This window comes from Rhinopithecus roxellana, chromosome 19 (genome assembly GCF_007565055.1).
Source record: "Rhinopithecus roxellana isolate Shanxi Qingling chromosome 19, ASM756505v1, whole genome shotgun sequence".
NCBI classification, from domain to species: Eukaryota; Metazoa; Chordata; class Mammalia; order Primates; family Cercopithecidae; genus Rhinopithecus; species Rhinopithecus roxellana.
The window spans coordinates 38,631,614-38,649,707 of NC_044567.1; the positions used below are offsets into that span (position 1 = coordinate 38,631,614).

General features: G+C 51.0%; 1 protein-coding gene across 1 annotated transcript in view; it reads right to left on the minus strand.

Moving 5' to 3' along the window:
• The window catches only part of TBCD (tubulin folding cofactor D), a 220,329-nt gene that overhangs the window by 195,271 nt on the left and 6,964 nt on the right, over positions 1–18,094 (minus strand). The window contains exons 3-6 of the mRNA XM_010354383.2: positions 16,627–16,724; positions 14,974–15,075; positions 12,450–12,596; positions 7,956–8,011 (exon numbers count right to left, since the gene is read on the minus strand). Coding sequence (XP_010352685.1) covers positions 7,956–8,011; positions 12,450–12,596; positions 14,974–15,075; positions 16,627–16,724 — 403 coding nt within the window. The remainder of the gene's footprint in view (positions 1–7,955; positions 8,012–12,449; positions 12,597–14,973; positions 15,076–16,626; positions 16,725–18,094) is intronic.

Here is an 18,094-nt window from a genome sequence, read left to right on the forward strand (position 1 = left end):
ACTCTGTCATGGCCCTCCCAAAACAGAAGTGCTGCCCAGCTGAGGGGATGGCTGGCACCTGCCAACTGCTCATAACAGCAAGGATCTCTCCCCCACCACTGTCCCTGTGGAACACGCTTAGGGAGGGAATCATTATGAACAATGGGGAAAGAAGTCCCTGCTTCCAGAAAGTAAAGAATCATTTGGCTAGGCACAGTGGCTCATGCCTGTAATCCCAGCAATTTAGGAGGCTGAGGCGGGTGAAGAGCTTGAGCTCAGGAGTTCAAGACCAGCCTGGGAAACATGGTAAGACCCCATCTTGGCTGGGCGCAGTGGCTCAAGCCTGTAATCCGAGCACTTTGGGAGGCCAAGGCAGGTGGATCACAAGGTCAGAAGTTCAAGACCCGCCTGTCTCGCACCCCGTCTCTACTAAAAATATTTAAAAATTAGCTGGGTGTGGTGGGGCATGCCTCTAATCCCAGTTTCTCGGGAGGCTGAGGCATGAGAATCACTTGAACCCAGGAAGTGGAGGTTGCAGAGAGCCAAGATTGCGCCATTGCACTCCAGCCTGGCAAGAGCGAGACTCTGTTTAAAAAAAAAAAAAAAAAAAAAAAAAAACTCTACAAAACAATACAAAAATTAGCCAGGCATAGCCAGGTGCAGTGGCTCATGCCTATAATCCCAACACTTTGGGAGGTCAAGGCAGGTGGATCACCTGAGGTCAGGAGTTTGAGACCAGCCTGGCCAGTATGGTGAAACCCCATCTCTATTAAAACTATAAAAATTAGCCAGGGGTGGTGCACATTGTAATCCCAGCTACTGAGGAGGTGGAGGCAGGAGAATCGCCTGAACCCAGGAGGCAGAGGTTGTAGTGAGCCGAGATCACACCACTGCACTCCAGTCTGGGCAACAAGAGCAAAGCTCCGTCTCAAAAAAAAAGAAAAAAGAAAAATAAATTGGCTGGGTGTGGTGGCATGCACCCGCAGTCCCAGTTACTAGGGAGGCTAAAGTGGGAGGATTGCTTGAGCCTCGGAAGTGGAGGTTGCAGTAAGCTGTCATCATGCCACTGCACTCCAGCCTGGGCAACAGAGGGAGGGGAGAGGGGAGGGGAGGGGAGGGGAGGGGAGGGGAGGGGAAAGGGGGAAGGGAAGGAAAGGAAAGGAAAGGGTGGGGAAGGGAAGGGAAGGGAAGGGGAAAGGAAAGGAAAAAGGGGAAAGGAAAGGAAAAAGGAAAAAGGAAAGGAAAGGAACGGAACGGAACGGAACGGAACGGAACGGAGAAAGAAGTTCGTGTGTCCTCCCCAGGAGATTGAACTTTAGTGGATTTGCAAAAGGGGCCCAGGGCAGTTAACTCCATGGCAGAAGGAAGAAGCACCATGGTGGAGATAAACCCTATTCCATTTAAAAGGCACACACCGAGTTCCTTCCGAGCATTGGAAATGAATGGAAAAATGGGATACAAAATGACGCTAAAGCAACTGGTTACCTACTGGGAAGGCTGGGGTTCCACTGTAGACCAAAAGAAACCCCAAATAAATCAACTAATTCTGTCTTAAACAATAAAAGGTAGAGAAAAATATAAATGACTACTTATTAAATCTCTTATAAGACTTCAAACTTAAAAATAAAAATAACTAAATAAAAAGGAAAAAAATAGTTTGACATTAAAATTAAATCTTTGGTCCAAAAAAAAAAAAAAAAAGGAAAAGGGTAACCACCACCTGGGGCAATCCCCATCGTCCTTCACATGGAGGAAACTCACACTTGTGGAGAAGAAAAGGCTCCAAGGAGCCCACACTCAGAGTCAGGTCACGAAACGGAATATGTAACACCTAAGGCTACGGCAATCAGTGCGATGCCAATTAAATATCTGCAATAAGTGACACCATGTTTAATCTGATTTGGGGGTTGGGTGTTCCTGGGCTGCCTCTACCACCAAGGCACTGCTCAGAGAGCAGCTGAGAGCCAGCAGGTGTGCAGACCCCAACACCACTCTCACGTCCTGGAACCCAGAAGGCCACCTCTAAGGGCCCATCCTCACAAAACAATCCTGACACGAGAACGGGTCTGTACCCAAACCCAGGCATCCGTGACTGCTCACAAGAGGCAGGAAGTGACAGAGCTGACTGCAGTATCGAAACACAGAAGAATATGACAGAGTCATTCATCAGCAGTTACATGAAATGAGGTGAAAAAGCATGATGCTAACTTGATAAGATCATGCTGAGCCGGGCACGGTGGCTCACACCTGTAATCCCAGCACTTTGGGAGGCCGAGGGGGGTGGATTAACTTGAGGTCAGGAGTTCAAGACCAGCCTGGCCAACATGGTGAAACCCCATCTCTACTAAAAATACAAAAATTATCCGGGCGTGGTGGCACACCCCTGTAATCCCAGCTACTGAGGAGGCTGAGGCAGGAGAATCGCTTGAGCCCAGGAGGCAGAGGCTGCACTGAGCCGAGATCATGTCACTGCACTCCAGCCTGGCCAAAAGAGCAAGACTCTGTCTTAAAAAAATAAAATAAAAAAGGCCGGGCGCAGTGGCTTACGCCTGTAATCCCAGCACTTTGGGAGGCCAAGACGGGTGGATCACGAGGTCAGGAGATCGAGACCATCCTGGTGAACACGGTGAAACCCCGTCTCTACTAAAAACACAAAAAAATTAGCTGGCCGTGGTGGTGGGCGCCTGTAGTCCCAGCTACTCAGAAGGCTGAGGCAGGAGAATGGCGTGAACCCGGGGGGCAAAGCTTGCAGTGAGCGGAGATCACACCACTGCACTCCAGCCTGGGTGACACAGCGAGACTCCATCTCAAAAAAAAAAAAAAAAAAAAGATCACGCTGTGTACATCCAACACGATGACGGTACAGAAAAGACAAATACAGCACATGTACTGTGTATAAGAATTACCTACATATTCTTTTTCAACTTCTATGTTTCAAGATTTCCAACTCTTTTTGAGACGGGGTCTTGCTCTGTGCAATCACAGCTCACTGCAACCTCAACCTTCTGGGCTCAAGCGATCTTCCCACCCAGCCTTCAGAACAACTGGGACCACAGGCAACTGCCACCATGCCAGGCCAAGATTTCCAACTTTTCTGCATACAGCAAACCTCTTTTATTTATTTTGAGATGGAGTCTCACTGTTGCCCAGGCTGGAGTGCAATAGCACGATCTCTGCTCACTGCAACCTCTGCCTCCTGGGTTCAAGCGATTCTCCTGCCTCAGCCTCCCCAGTATCTGGGATTAAAGGCATGCACCACCACGCCCAGCTAATTTTTTTGTATTTTTAGTGGAGACGGGGGTTCACCATGTTGGCCAGGCTGGTCTCAAACTCCTGACCTCAGGTGATCCACCCACCTCCGCCTCCCAAAGTGCTGGGATTACAGGCATGAGCCACCGCGCCTGCCATTCCTGCCTTTCATAATCAGAAAAATAGCTATCTGAAAAAAATGTGCTGGGCGCAGTGGCTCACGCCTGTAATCCCAGCACTTTGAGAGGCTGAGGCAGGTGGATCACGAGGTCAGGAGTTCAAGACCAGCCTGGTCAACATGGTGAAACCCTGTCTCTACTAAAAATACAAAAATTAGCTGGGCGTGGTGACACGTGTATGTAATCCCAGCTACCCGGGAGGCTGAGGCAGGAGAATCGCTTGAACCCGGGAGGTGGAGGTTATGGTGAGCCGAGATCGTGCCACTACACTCCAGCCTGGGCAAAAAGAGTGAAATTCCGTCTCAAAAAAAAAAAAAAGAAAGAAAAAAAAGTATAAGAATAAAGGCATATGTTTTTTCTTTTTTTCTTCTTTTTTTTTTTTTTTTTTTTTTTTTGAGACGGAGTCTCGCTCTATCGCCCAGGCTGGAGTGCAGTGGCGCGATCTCGGCTCACTGCAAGCTCCGCCTCCCGGGTTTACGCCATTCTCCTGCCTCAGCCTCCCGAGTAGCTGGGACTACAGGCGCCCACCACCGCGCCCGGCTAGTTTTTTGTATTTTTTAGTAGAGATGGGGTTTCACGGTGTTAGCCAGGATGGTCTTGATCTCCTGACCTCGTGATCCACCCGTCTCGGCCTCCCAAAGTGCTGGGATTACAGGCTCGAGCCACCGCGCCCGGCCTTCTTTTTTTTTTTTTTTTTTTTTTTTTTGAGATGGAGTCTCGCTCTTGTTGCCCAGGCTGGAGTGCAGTGGCACGATCTCGGCTCACCGCAACCTCCACCTCCCGGGTTCAAGTGATTCTCCTGCCTCAGCCTCCCGGGTAGCTGGGATTACATGCACGTGTCACCACGCCCAGCTAATCTTGTATTTTTAGTAGAGACGGAGTTTCTCCATGTTGGTAAGGCTGGTCTTGAACCCTCAACTTCAGGTGATCCGCCTGTCTCAGCCTCCCAAAGTGCTGAGATTACAGGCATCAGCCACCGCGCCTGGCGAAAGGCGTATTTTCTATTAAAAGGTTTCTAAAGCAGCACTCAGTCTGCATGTTCTATGAACAATATAACACCAAGAGTCACCTACAAGGCTATGGATGTTGGCAAGCTCGGTTCGTCAAGGGAGATGGGCACAGCTGTACAGCCGCCAGTGCTACAGGGAGAAGCATCCAATCCTGAGAGCAGAGAGGGCTAGAGCAGGCTGCTCCTCCCTGCAGAGCAGAAAACGAACTCGCACTACAGACAAACACTGGCACAGGACCCCTCGCAGCCCTGGCCTGACTTGTAACAATCCCCACACCAAAAAGGAGTCTGAGAAGTACAGGAAACTCAGAACCTGTGGTGAGTCTGGGAGGTGTCAAGGAACCAGCCAAGCAACTGTTAAGAGCACTTCCACTGACGGCATCCGCCATTCTCAAACACTCTGAGAATCAGTGTCCGAGACCAAGGGGGAAAAAGGCTCCAAGTCACCGACGCCCAGACACCCCCTCTCCCGGATCCCAGGCTCAGGCGTTCTGCACTGAAACCGGCTCGGCCGAGAAGCACCTGCTCATCCCGGCACTAGGTGGCGCTGCGGTGTCTCGCCAGGAGTCCGCCCGGATCTGGAGCCAGCGCGCTCGCGTCTCCCGGAGGACCCCACGGAGGGAGCGGGCACTCGGACGGCGCCTCCCCCGGAGGACCCCACGGAGGGAGCGGGCACTCGGACGGCGCCTCCCCCGGAGGACCCCACGGAGGGAGCGGGCACTCGGACGGCGCCTCCCCCGGAGGACCCCACGGAGGGAGCGGGCACTCGGACGGCGCCTCCCCCGGAGGACCCCACGGAGGGAGCGGGCACTCGGACGGCGCCTCCCCCGGAGGACCCCACGGAGGGAGCGGGCACTCGGACGGCGCCCTCCCCCGGAGGACCCCACGGAGGAGCGGCACTCGGACGGCGCCTCCCCCGGAGGACCCCTACTGGAGGGAGCGGGCACTCGGACGGCGCCTCCCCGGAGGACCCCCACGGAGGGAGCGGGCACTCGGACGGCGCCTCCCCCGGAGGACCCCACGGAGGGAGCGGGCACTCGGACGGCGCCTCCCCCGGAGGACCCCACGGAGGGAGCGGGCACTCGGACGGCGCCTCCCCCGGAGGACCCCACGGAGGGAGCGGGCACTCGGACGGCGCCTCCCCCGGAGGACCCCACGGAGGGAGCGGGCACTCGGACGGCGCCTCCCCCGGAGGACCCACGGAGGGAGCGGGCACTCGGACGGCGCCTCCCCCGGGAACCCCACGGAGGAGCGGCACTCGACGCGCCTACCGGGAGGAACCAACGGAGGGAGCGGACTCGGACGGCGCCTCCCCCCGGAGGACCCCACGGAGGGAGCGGGCACTCGGACGGCGCCTCCCCCGGAGGACCCCACGGAGGGAGCGGGCACTCGGACGGCGCCTCCCCCGGAGGACCCCACGGAGGGAGCGGGCACTCGGACGGCGCCTCCCCCGGAGGACCCCACGGAGGGAGCGGGCACTCGGACGGCGCCTCCCCCGGAGGACCCCACGGAGGGAGCGGGCACTCGGACGGCGCCTCCCCCGGAGGACCCCACGGAGGGAGCGGGCACTCAGACGGTGCCAGGGAGCGGGCACTCAGACGGTGCCTCCCCCGGAGGACCCCACGGAGGGAGCGGGCACTCAGACGGTGCCTCCCCCGGCCCACAGGCACGGCACTCCACAGACGCACATTCCGCAAAAATCTACCCAACCCTCAGTACTGCTGCTAAGAAAAATAAGAATAAGAGCAGGTAACTAGTTTCCATTGAACGAAGTTGGCAAACATTCTTAAGGATCGACCCAGCTAGTAAATACGGGGAAAGAACTTCCAACTTGTTCAGCCTCTCCAGTAATTGCATTCAGACCCTGAAAATGTTCATTCCACCTGTAGAAACTCATCCCTAGAAATCATTCAGAGTGGTACACAATTTTACATGGACTATTCGCAACAGAGTTTTAATATCAAATTGGGAGGGCAGCAGTCTAAATGTCCCACCGCAAAGGACAGGTAGAAAAGACACACTCGCACCAGGTAGTCTTGTTTTGGAAGACAATGACGCGCCAGGTCCATCTCCTGGTCCGCAGCGCAAAGAAGCGAGTGAGGCAACTGAGCCACGGAGAGAGTTGGTGCCGCCCCGACTCCGACCATGGACGGAGCTGGCGCCACACGGCAGGGAGACAGGGGCCATCACACCCCCACGGGATGAAAGCACTCAAGGGTTTCATTTTGTACTTCATACTCTATTATCTAAATACACACAGATTACTTTTATAATTAGGACGATCGGCCGGGCGCGGTGGCTCAAGCCTGTAATCCCAGCACTTTGGGAGGCCGAGTCGGGCGGATCACGAGGTCAGGAGATCGAGACCATCCTGGCTAACACGGTGAAACCCCGTCTCTACTAAAAATACAAAAAACTAGCCGGGCGAGGTGGCGGGCGCCTGTAGTCCCAGCTACTCGGGAGGCTGAGGCAGGAGAATGGCGTGAACCCGGGAGGCGGAGCTTGCAGTGAGCTGAGATCCGGCCACTGCACTCCAGCCTGGGTGGCAGAGCGAGACTCCATCTCAAAAATAATAATAATAATAATAATAAGACGATCATCTTTTAATGTCTTTGACAAGACAGGAAGCAGCCTCTGCCCTCTTGGGAGGGGCCTCACCTGCTCCAGGGGACTCAGCTTCCTTCCTCAGCTCCAGGCTGTCACAAATCCCTCATCCAGTGCCTCCAAATGCCCCAGAAAGGAAGATTCTCTCCTCCCACTTCTCTGAGAAAGAAGCTGTGCAAGTTGCAGCTACACACCCAAGTGAAGGTGACACTGCATGGGGCACTGACCATATTCCCAACCACAACCACCAAAAGGTTTTACGACCAGCTTTAGATTTTCACCATTGCAGAGGGGGAATATGTCAACTGTTCTGACTTACTAAACTACATACATACTTAAAATCACGTGTCATGTAAAATACTGATTTAGAAATACTGCTTTCTTCCTTTTTGCATCTCATGAAACAGGTTCGCTCAGTCTACACACACATCCTTGGTATCTTTCCAACACCACAGGCCTGCTGTGCTCAGCAGAGAAAACCGCCTTCCCCTGTCTGCAGCATATGGGGGGTGCAGTTACCACAGGACGCTGGGGGATTTTCATCCCCAGTCACAATGGCCCACTACCACCCATCATCTCCACGGGAGATGGCGCAAGCTGTTTCTTGTAACTGCCACTCCATTCCTGTGGGGAGGCTGCACCCCAGGGATGACGCCACGCCTCTTCTAGACCTGCACTCCTGTCGATGGGCCTGTCAGGTGACCCCCACCAGCACCCCAAACCACCGAGGGTGGTCATTTCAGGGTCGGAGGTCTTCTGTGCCCAAACAGTGGTGCACGCTGCCTCAGAGAAAGCCAGAGAGTCTGAGGGGTCCGAAGACTTCCCTGGGTCCTCCATCTGAGGACCAAACACACGCATGAAACACGTAACAGTACCCCAACAAACCCCTCAGAACCCACCAGCCACGCACCAAGAAACACGCCATGGAAACTTACCTAGACATGAGGACGGCAGCTGCATCTCGGGCCTTGTCACTGACAATCAAGTAGGACTGCAAGAAAGGGGGAAGCACAGGCACGGTCACTGCTGCACACGCCAGCCTTGGGGACCCCACACGGTCGCCAAGCAGGCATCAGGTGAGTCCTGCACACGCCAGCCTCAGGGACCCCACACAGTCACCAGTCCCACCCTCACCAGCTTCCGAGGGCCCAGATTCACAAACCTTACCAGCACAGGCCTAAGTCCAAAGCTGCCAAATAAACCTGTCTTCAATCTGAGCCAAGGGCTACAGCTGCCAACTGCTACACTCACCCAGGTAAGTGCCTGAGCTACACAGAGCATTTGGTCACACCCCCTTGAAACACACATTTGCAAGAACAGAGCAGGAAAATATAAACAAAGGACTTACCCAATTGTAACAAAGAATCAAGAGTATTCATCCAGCACCTAATGTGCCTTCCAGCACACGGAACCATCAGCATTCAGACTAGACAAGAGGCCCCATCAAACTGAAGAGCACTTAGATTTACTACAAATGCCTAAATTTTTAATTTTTAGTTTTTTAATTTTGGGGGTACAGAGTAGGTGTATACACTTTTTTTTTTTTTTTTTTTGAGATGGAGTCTCATTCTGTCGCCCAGGCTGGAGTGAAGTGGCGCCATCTCAGCTCACTGCAAGCTCCGCCTCCTGGGTTCACACCATTCTCCTGCCTCAGCCTCTCCAAGTAGCTGGTCTTGGGATTTTTTGTTGTTGTTTTGAGATACGGTCTTGCTCTGTCACCCAGGCTGGAGTGCAGAGGTGCGATCAAAGCTCACTGTAGGCTGGGCGCTGTGGCTAACACCTGCAATCCCAGCACTTTGGGAGGCTGGGGCAGGCGGATCACCTGAGGTCAGGAGTTTGAGACCAGCCTGGTCAATATGGTAAAACCCCGTCTCTACTAATGATACAAAAATTGGCCAGGTATGATGGTACACGCCTGTAATCCCAACTACTCAGGAGGCTGAGGTGGGAGGGCTGCTTGAGCCTTGAAGGCAGAGGTTGCAGTGAGCTGAGATTAGACCACTGCACTCCAGCGTGGGTGATAGGGCAAGACTCCATCTCAAAAACAAACTCACTGCAGCATCAACCTCCTGGGCTCAGGCGACCCTCCCACCTCGGCTTCCGGAATAGCTGGGACCAAAGGTGCGTACCACCACACCTGGCTAATTTTTTTCATTTTTTGGTAGAGATTGAGTTACATTATATTGCCTAGGCTGTTCTCAAACTCCTGCGCTCAAGCTACCCTCCTGCCCTGGCCTCCCAAAGTGCTGGAATTACAGGCATGACACCACCATGCCCAGCTAGATTTATTTTTGGGAGGGCTGCCTTAAAATGTTTCCAATGCTTATCTTGGCTAGTTTTTTTTCCCAAAACAATACACTATACACTTAGAAGATCTTTTTTCTGAGGCAGGCTTTTTTTTTTTTTTTTTTTTTGAGATGGAGTCTCGCTCTGTTGCCCAGGCTGGAGTGCAGTGGTGCAATCTGGGCTCACTGCAAGCTTCACCTCTCCCAGGTTCAAGCAGTGCTCTGCCTCAGCCTCCCGAGTAGCTGGGATTACAGGCACCAGCCACCATGCCCGGATAATTTTTGTATTTTTAGTAGAGACGGTGTTTCACCATCTCGTCCAGGCTGGTCTTGAACTCCTGATCTTGTGATCCACCTGCCTCAGCCTCCCGAAGTGCTGGGATTATAGGCGTGAGCCACCGTGCCTGGTCTCCGGGGCAGGCTTTCTAAAGGCAATCACAGAGTGCCAAGTCTTGACAAACCACGCTCTCTTGACCTGCCAGTCCCTCTCCACAGATGAGTAAACAAGGGTGGGTAAATCATACTACTTTTTTTGTTTTGTGTTGTTTTGTTTTGAGACGGAGTCACGCTCTGTCGCCCAGGCTGGAGTGCAGTGGCACAATCTAGGCTCACTGCAAGCTCTGCCTCCCGGGTCCACGCCATTCTCCTGCCTCAGCCTCCTGAGTAGCTGGGACTACAGGCGCCCGCCACCACGCCCGGCTAATTTTTTGTATTTTTAGTAGAGATGGGGGTTTCACCGTGTTAGCCAGGATGGTCTCAATCTCCTGACCTCGTGATCCACCCACCTCGGCCTCCCAAAGTGCTGGGATTACAGGCATGAGCCACCGCGCCCGGCCCCACTACTTCTTTTTTTTTTTTTTTTTTCCAGACAGAGTTTCACTCTCGTTGCCCAGGCTGGAGTGCAATGGTGCGATCTCGGCTCACCGCAACCTCCGCCTCCCAGGTTCAAGGGATTCTCCTGCCTCAGCCTCCTGAGTAGCTAGGATTACAGGCGCGTGCCACCACGCCCAGCTAATGTCGTATTTTTAGTAGAGACGGGGTTTCTCCAAGGTCAGGCTGGTCTCAAACTCCGACCTCAGGTGATCTGCCCACCTTGGCCTCCCAGAGTGCTGGGATTACAGGCGTGAGCCACCGCACCTGGCCCATCACCACACTACTTCTAACATAACAAAACAAGAACAAACAAAACATCCATCTATCAGAGAGAATTTTAAATTAGGTTACAACGGAGTACCTTTTCCCTTAACAATTACGAGGGGGACACTTTCTGACATCATAGGACACTAAGAACGTGTCGCTGAGGGTAAAAAGGACTCAGAACAGCAGGTCATGGGGCAGTGTTGAGCCCTGATGAAGAGCACCAACTCCAGAGATAAACGGCCTGGATTCAAATATTGATCCACCATTCATGAGCAAAGTAAACTAAGTTATTAATTTTTATGCCTGTTGCCTTCTCGGTTGCATGAGGGTAAGAATTGTCAACAACCTCGTGAAGGAAAATTAAATGATTATCACAGTTAATCAATTAATCACTGATGATCTATAAATCAACGTATAGTTTTAATTTTTTTTTTTTTTTTTTGAGATGGAGTCTTGCTCTGTCACCCAGGCTGGAGTGCAGTGGCACAATCTCGGCAACCACCGCCTCCCAGGTTCAAACGATTCTTCTGCCTCAGCCTCTTGAGTAACTGGGATTACAGGTATCTGTCACCAGACCCAGCTAATTTTTGTATTGTTAATAGACACAGGGTTTCACCATGTTGGCCAGGCTGGTCTCGAACTCCTAACCTCACGTGATCTGCCTGCCCCAGCCTCCCAAAGTGCTGGGATTACAGGAGTGACCCACCACGCCCAACCCAATGTATAGGTTATTAATCCATAAGTGATTAAAGATTAATCTATGAAGACGGGCGGATCACGAGGTCAGGAGATCGAGAACATCCTGGCCAACATGGTGAAACCCCGTCTCTACTAAAAAATACAAAAAACTAGCCGGGCGAGGTGGCGGGCGCCTGTAGTCCCAGCTACTCAGGAGGCTGAGGCAGGAGAATGGCGTAAACCCGGGAGGCGTAGCTTGCAATGAGCCGAGATCCAGCCACTGCACTCCAGCCTGGGCAACGGAGCGAGACTCTGTCTCAAAAAAAAAAAAAAAAAAAAAGATTAATCTATGAGTGTTTGAATGGTGCCAGGCATACAGCAGGCACTCAGTGAACGCTGACCCGGGTTATCGCGGTCAACGTGGCAGGAAGACCAAGACAACTGAGATGGCTCAGAGCCTGACAGCCTCCTAGTGCTCGCTTGTGTGGCTTGGACTCAGTGACTTGCTGCTAACCACAGGATCTGGCAGAGGAATGGGACATCACTTCCATGATCAGGTAACATATCATGACTTCCATCTCATTAGCAGAGCCTCTCCCATGCAGGCTTTGATGGACTAAGCCGCTAAGTTGGAGGGGCCCAGGTGGCAAAGAACTGAGGGTGGCCTCAATCCAACGGCCTTGGGGCAAAGCCTGCCCACATCAAATTTTAACTGCAGCCGTGGACAAGCTTGACACAGAGGACCCAGCTCAGCCATGCCAGACTCCAACCCACAGAAACTGCAAGAGGATAAATGTGTGTCAAACACTCAAGTCTGGGGTAATTACTTATGATCCAATAGATAACTAATACAATAAGCTGTGTTTATATGCGTAATATTTACACTAGGAAAAGTTTGAAGAAAATAACGTATCTCTTGGTGCTAGAATTTCATTAATCTAAATTTCGTATTTTTCATGCTTATCTTTATTTTCTAGTTTTCCTACAAATGACCATCTTTTATATAATGTTAAGAACTAAATGTAAACTGGGTCCTTATTTTCTCTTACCATTGCCACTAAGCCCCTTCCTTACCTGCCATGATTACCCTCAACAGAGTATTTGCATCATCTACAAAGAAATGAGATTTGCTAACTCAACCTGACCCTGCATGAATTATCACAATTTCAAAAGAAGTTATCATATGGGAGTTTACCTCACTGACAAAAACAGCAGTTGAATAAATATGTAAGTATCAAAAGCTTACTGAGTAAAACACTAATATCAAGATAGCATGAACGTGAAAGTGAATACTAATTAGCAGCTAATTATCTGCATGATATTTACCTCTGCTATTTGGAGAATACGGTCCATTATGGACATTCGTGTTTGTCCAGGCTGGGTGAGGAGGTTCCCATCAAGGCGAGAAAAATCAAAAGGGATCAGGCAGGTCACAGAGAGCCATAGCAAAAGCATGTAGCGGGTTTCCCAAGTCTAAAAAATTAAATCACAGTATGAACGAGCCTTGCTTGAAAAACAGAGGCCACTAGCCACAATCTACTTAAAGTCACTGCCCTCCAGGCCCACCCAGTGCCCACTAAAGCCATTCAAGTGCCATCACCCTCAGGGCCAGAAATGCAGGCCATTCACCAGCTCCTCGCCACATCCCCCCAGAATCCCCACCACGCACACCCACTGCCATAACTTAGCCAGCTCCACAGTCAAAAGAGACATCGAAATGAACAAAGAAAAATCGTAATACATCAGTATAACAGCTTCTCTTCGCTGGCCCCTCTCAACATACAAACTGTCCTTTTGGGAAAGTGAAAAACAGATAAAAAGTACAAACACCTAAGAATAAAGGCCAGGCACAGTGGTTCACACCTGTAATCCCAGCACTTTGGGAGGCCGAGACGACAGGCAGATCACCTGAGGTCAGGAGTTCCATTTTTTTTTTTTTTTTTTTGGAGACAGAGTCTTGCTCTGTCACCCAGGCTGGAGTGCAGCAGTGTGATCTCTGCTCACTGCAAGCTCCGCTTTCTGGGTTCACGCCATTCTCCTGCCTCAGCCTCCTGAGTAGCTGGGACTACAGGCACCTGCCACCACGCCCAGCTAAGTTTTTGTATTTTTAGTACAGACAGGGTTTCACCATGTTAGCCAGGATGGTCTCAATCTCCTGAGCTCGTGATCCGCCCACCTCGGCCTCCCAAAGTGCTGGGATTACAGGCATGAGCCACTGCACCCGGCCGAGGTCAGGAGTTCTAAACCAGCCTGACCAACATGGAGAAACCCTGTTTCTACTAAAAACACAAAATTACCCTGGCGTGATGGCGCATGCCTATAATCTCAGCTACTCAGGAGGCTGAGGCAGGAGAATCGCTTAGAACCCGGGAGGCGGAGGTTGCAGTGAGCCGAGATTGTGCCATTGCACTCCAACCTGGGCAACAAGAATGAAATTCTGTCTTTAAAATAAAAAAAAAAATTTTTTTAAAGGGCTGGGTGGGGTGGCTCACACCTGTAATCCCAGCACTTTGGGAGGCCGAGGCAGGAGGATCACGAGGTCAGGAGATCGAGACCATCCTGGCTAACATGGTGAAACCCCGTCTCTACTAAAAATACAAAAAATTAGATGGGCATGGTGGCGGGCACCTGTAGTCCCAGCTACTCGGAAGGCTGAGGCAGGAGAATGGCGTGAACCCAGGAGGCGGAGCTTGCAGTGAGCCGAGATCATGCCACTGCACTCCAGCCTGGGCGACAGAGCAAGACTCCGTCTCAAAAAAATAAAAAAATAAAATAAAACAAAAAGAATAAAGGAACAATTATCAACTTCTAATAAAAAAGGAGTACCCTTATTTTCAGTAATTACTAAAACATTCCAATTTGTCCCTGCAATCATTCCACTGGGGGGCGCTAGAAGCACTAGGGAAAGGGGCACGGAGGGCAGAGCAGCAGGGAAATGCCCCACAGCTCTCAGCAGGCACGCCCACGCCGAGACAAGCCACTGCACAGCACGGTTATAAACCGTATGCTCTTCCAAATACATACCGTGCACATGACAGCGAGCACAGCAGGCCCCGCTGCCGTCCGAGGAAGGCCCCTGGCGAGGCCGGCCGTGGGCTGGCATCCAGGGGCCTGGACGCCAGCAGGGCTCCCACCAAGTCCTGCTTGATGAGGGCCCCTCGCTGGCTCAATCTGCACAAACCGTGTGCTTTATGCTGGCACCTGCTTTCCTCCTGGGGGTCTGGAATTTTATTTCGTGCCAGGCCGAGGTGTCCACGTGGCCAGACGCCAGCGAAAGCCCTGGGCACTGAGGCTCAAACGTGCTTCCCTGATAGACACCTCACAGGTGAGGTCACATCTCACTGCTGGGGGAATGTCACAGGCCCTGTGGGACCCAACTGGAGGACCCTGGGAGCTCCTGCCTGGTTCTCCCCAGACCCCATCCCATGTGCCTTTTCCCTTTGCTGATTGTGCTGTGTATTATTTTGCCATAACAAATGACAGCCAAAAGGAGGAATCTATGCTGAGTGCTGCGAGTCCTCGGGAAGCATCAAACCTGGGGTGGTCTTGGGAACCCAACACAGTTATACTTCCACGAGTTAACAAAACATATGAACAATGACAGATTTATTGTTAAACTATACATAGGCATAATTTTTCTTTATAAAGGGGCAATTTTAAACAAAAATAATTCAAAGCAACTTGTACAAGAAGGAAAAGTCAAAAGAAAAAGAAAAGAGGAGTGACACAAAACAAAGGGAGATAAAACTGAAAGAAACAGGAAGGGGAAGGTGCAGCAGGGTGGGGCAAGCAGGGAGGAAGGACAGGCACGAAGGGGCTGGAGACGAGAGGGGGAGGCAGAGTCACTCACCTCATGGTCCTTGGGATTCTGATCTGTGACCAAATCTAAAACAGGCTCTACGTCAGCAACTTCGTGGGGAAATAAACTAAGAAATGTTTTATAGCCTCGAACCTATCAAATAAAGAGATGCTGAATTATTATAAAATTTAAAAATACAGAGAGCAGCAAAATTGCCTTTCTTCCCTTTCATCAAAAATCACCACTTATGTGACCCACTGATCAAAGAGAATTCTGTCACATTACAGTGACACAATTTAATAAGACCACAGTCACCACAAGAAAGCTACCTATGGCCAGGAGCGGTGCTCACACCTGTAACCCCAGCATTCTGGGAGGCTGAGGCAAAAGAACAGCCTGAGACCAAGAGTTGGGACTAGCCTGGGCAACACAAAAAATTAAAAATTAGACAGGCGCGGTGGCTCAGGCCTGTAGTCTGAGAGGCTGAGGCAGGAGGGAGAATCATTTGAGACCAAGAGTTCGAGGCTGCAGTGAGCTGACTGCACCACTGCACTCTAGCCTGAGTGACAGAGCAAGACCTCATCTCTCAAAAAAATAAATAAAATAAAAAGGCTATCCTTCCTTCCTAAACTGGCTAGTGTTATTCATTACCATATTTGCGCAATCAGTCATTAAATATGTTCATTTACATGACTGTCCTCTGACATTTATGAGGAATAAATGCATACAAACCTCAAGGGCCCAAATTCATTAACACTTCCATGAAACTCAGTGACACCACACATTCCAGAGAAATCCTAACCTCAAACAGCAAAGCTACAGAGGCCTGCGTGTCCTTGGCAGCCCACCCGCAGTGTCCTCTCGCTGGCCAAGGACTCTCCCGCCAGACAACAGAAATACTGCCTCACCACTACAAACCCCAAGTCCTACCCTGAGATGGCTGTGAGTACTCCCATAGTCAAAACTGCCAACAGTGAGCCTCTGGGCCAGCACAGAGACACCCGCAAGCTTGTAAGAAAAGCAGACTAGGAGACCCCAACCTAGACCTACTTGCTCAAAATCTATAGTACAGCAACATTTCCAGGAAATTCATCTGCACATTAAAGTGTGAGAGGCACTTCCATTCCACAGTCTCGCGCTGTCACTCAAGCTGGAGTGCAACAGCACGATCTCGGCTCACTGCAACCTCTGCCTCTCATGTCCAAGTCATTCTCCCACCTCAGCCTCCCAAGCAGCTGGGATTACAGACATGTGCCAACAAGCCCAGCTAATTTTTGTATTTTTACCAGAGACGGGGTTTCACCATGTTGGCCAGGCTGGTCTCAAACTCCTGACCACAGGTGATCCACCCACCTCAGCCTCCCAAAGTGCTGGGATTACAGGTGTGAGCCACCGTGCCTGGCCTCCTTTTCCCTTGTAAGAACTTTTTCTGAGTTAGTCTCATCTTCACCCCATTCCCTTCCTAGCTAGATGGTGCTTCAATCTATTCAAATGCAAGATGCTAAATATCTTGACACTGTTTCAGCCAAAGGGCCCACATCACTCAATTCTGATCCCCAACATACAGTAAAAAGGGACAGAATTAAACCCACAACTTGTGTCCAAGAACTATCTGTCTTGAGAAATAACATTTTGGAGGGTAACCTCTGGACCAAGAATATTACAAAAGTATATGTCAGCTCTGAAGGGCTATGGTAACGTTACCTTGGTGATGATGTAAAGAAATTTAAAAGCCAGATGCACGAGGGAAGCTGGAGATGTCTGATCCTGCACTATGTCCAACAACAAGTTCATCATCCATTCTAGGGAAAAACATATGAAACATTTACTGTAAAAGCGAATATCAACATGACACTGAGCCCCGCCAGGTGTGGTGGCTCCTGCCTGTTTTCCCAGCACTTTGGGAGACCAAGGTGGGAGGATCATCTGAAGCCAGAATTTTTTTTTTTTTTTTTGAGACGGAGTCTCGCTCTGTCGCCCAGGCTGGAGTACAGTGGCCAGATCTTGGCTCACTGCAAGCTCCGCCTACCAGGTTTACGCCATTCTCCTGCCTCAGCCTCCCGAGTAGCTGGGACTACAGGCGCCCGCCACCTCGCCCGGCTAGTTTTTTTGTATTTTTTAGTAGAGACGGGGTTTCACCGTGTTAGCCAGGATGGTCTCGATCTCCTGACCTCGTGATCCGCCCGTCTCGGCCTCCCAAAGTGCTGGGATTACAGGCTTGAGCCACCGCGCCCGGCCAAGAGGCCAGAATTTCAAGGCTGCAATGAGCTATGATCCTACTACTGCACTCCAGCCTGTGCAACAGAGCAAAAGCCGTCTCTGTTTTTTTTCTTTTTGAGACAGAGTCTTGCTCTGTCCCCGAGGCTGGAGTGCAGTGGCGCGATCTCGGCTCACTGCAACCTCCACCTCCTGGGTTCAGGCGACTCTCCTGCCTCAGACTCCCGAGTAGCTGGAATTACAGGCACGCGTCACCACGCCCAGCTAATTTTTTTATTTTTAGTGGAGACGGGGTTTCACCATGTTGGCCAGGCTGGTCTCGAACTTCTGACCTCAGGTGATCCATCCACCCCGGCCTCCCAAAGTGCTGGGATTACAGGAGTGAGCCCACCGCGCCTGACCCAAAATCCTGTCTCTTAAAAAACAAAAACAAACAAGCAAAAAGACATAGCTAGGTTAAATGCAAGCAGAAGGAAAAAGATATTCCAACCAATCACGAATCGTAAGAAAGCTGGAGTGGCTCTGTGAATATCAGACAAAGTAAATGTCAGCACAAGTAACATTATCAGAGATAAACAGGATGTTTCATAATAATAAAAGGATCAATTCATCATGAAGACTTAACAATTCTGTAAGTATACACACCAACCTACAGAGCTTCAAAATAAGCAAAGAAAAAGCTGAGAGAAATGAAAGGAGAAACGGCTGAAAACTTTGACACTCCTGTCTCAGGAACTGATGGAACAAGTGAGCAGAAAATCACTGAAACCTAAACAGCACTATCAAGCACCTCACTGAGGTGACACTTAGAGAACGATCCACTCAACAACAGAACAGACATTTTCCTCAAGTGCATGTGGAACGTTCAACAAAACAGACCTACGCTGGGCTGCAAGTCTTCATACATGGAAAAGAACTGCAACTGGCATCTGGGAAATGCAGAGAAGGACACAAC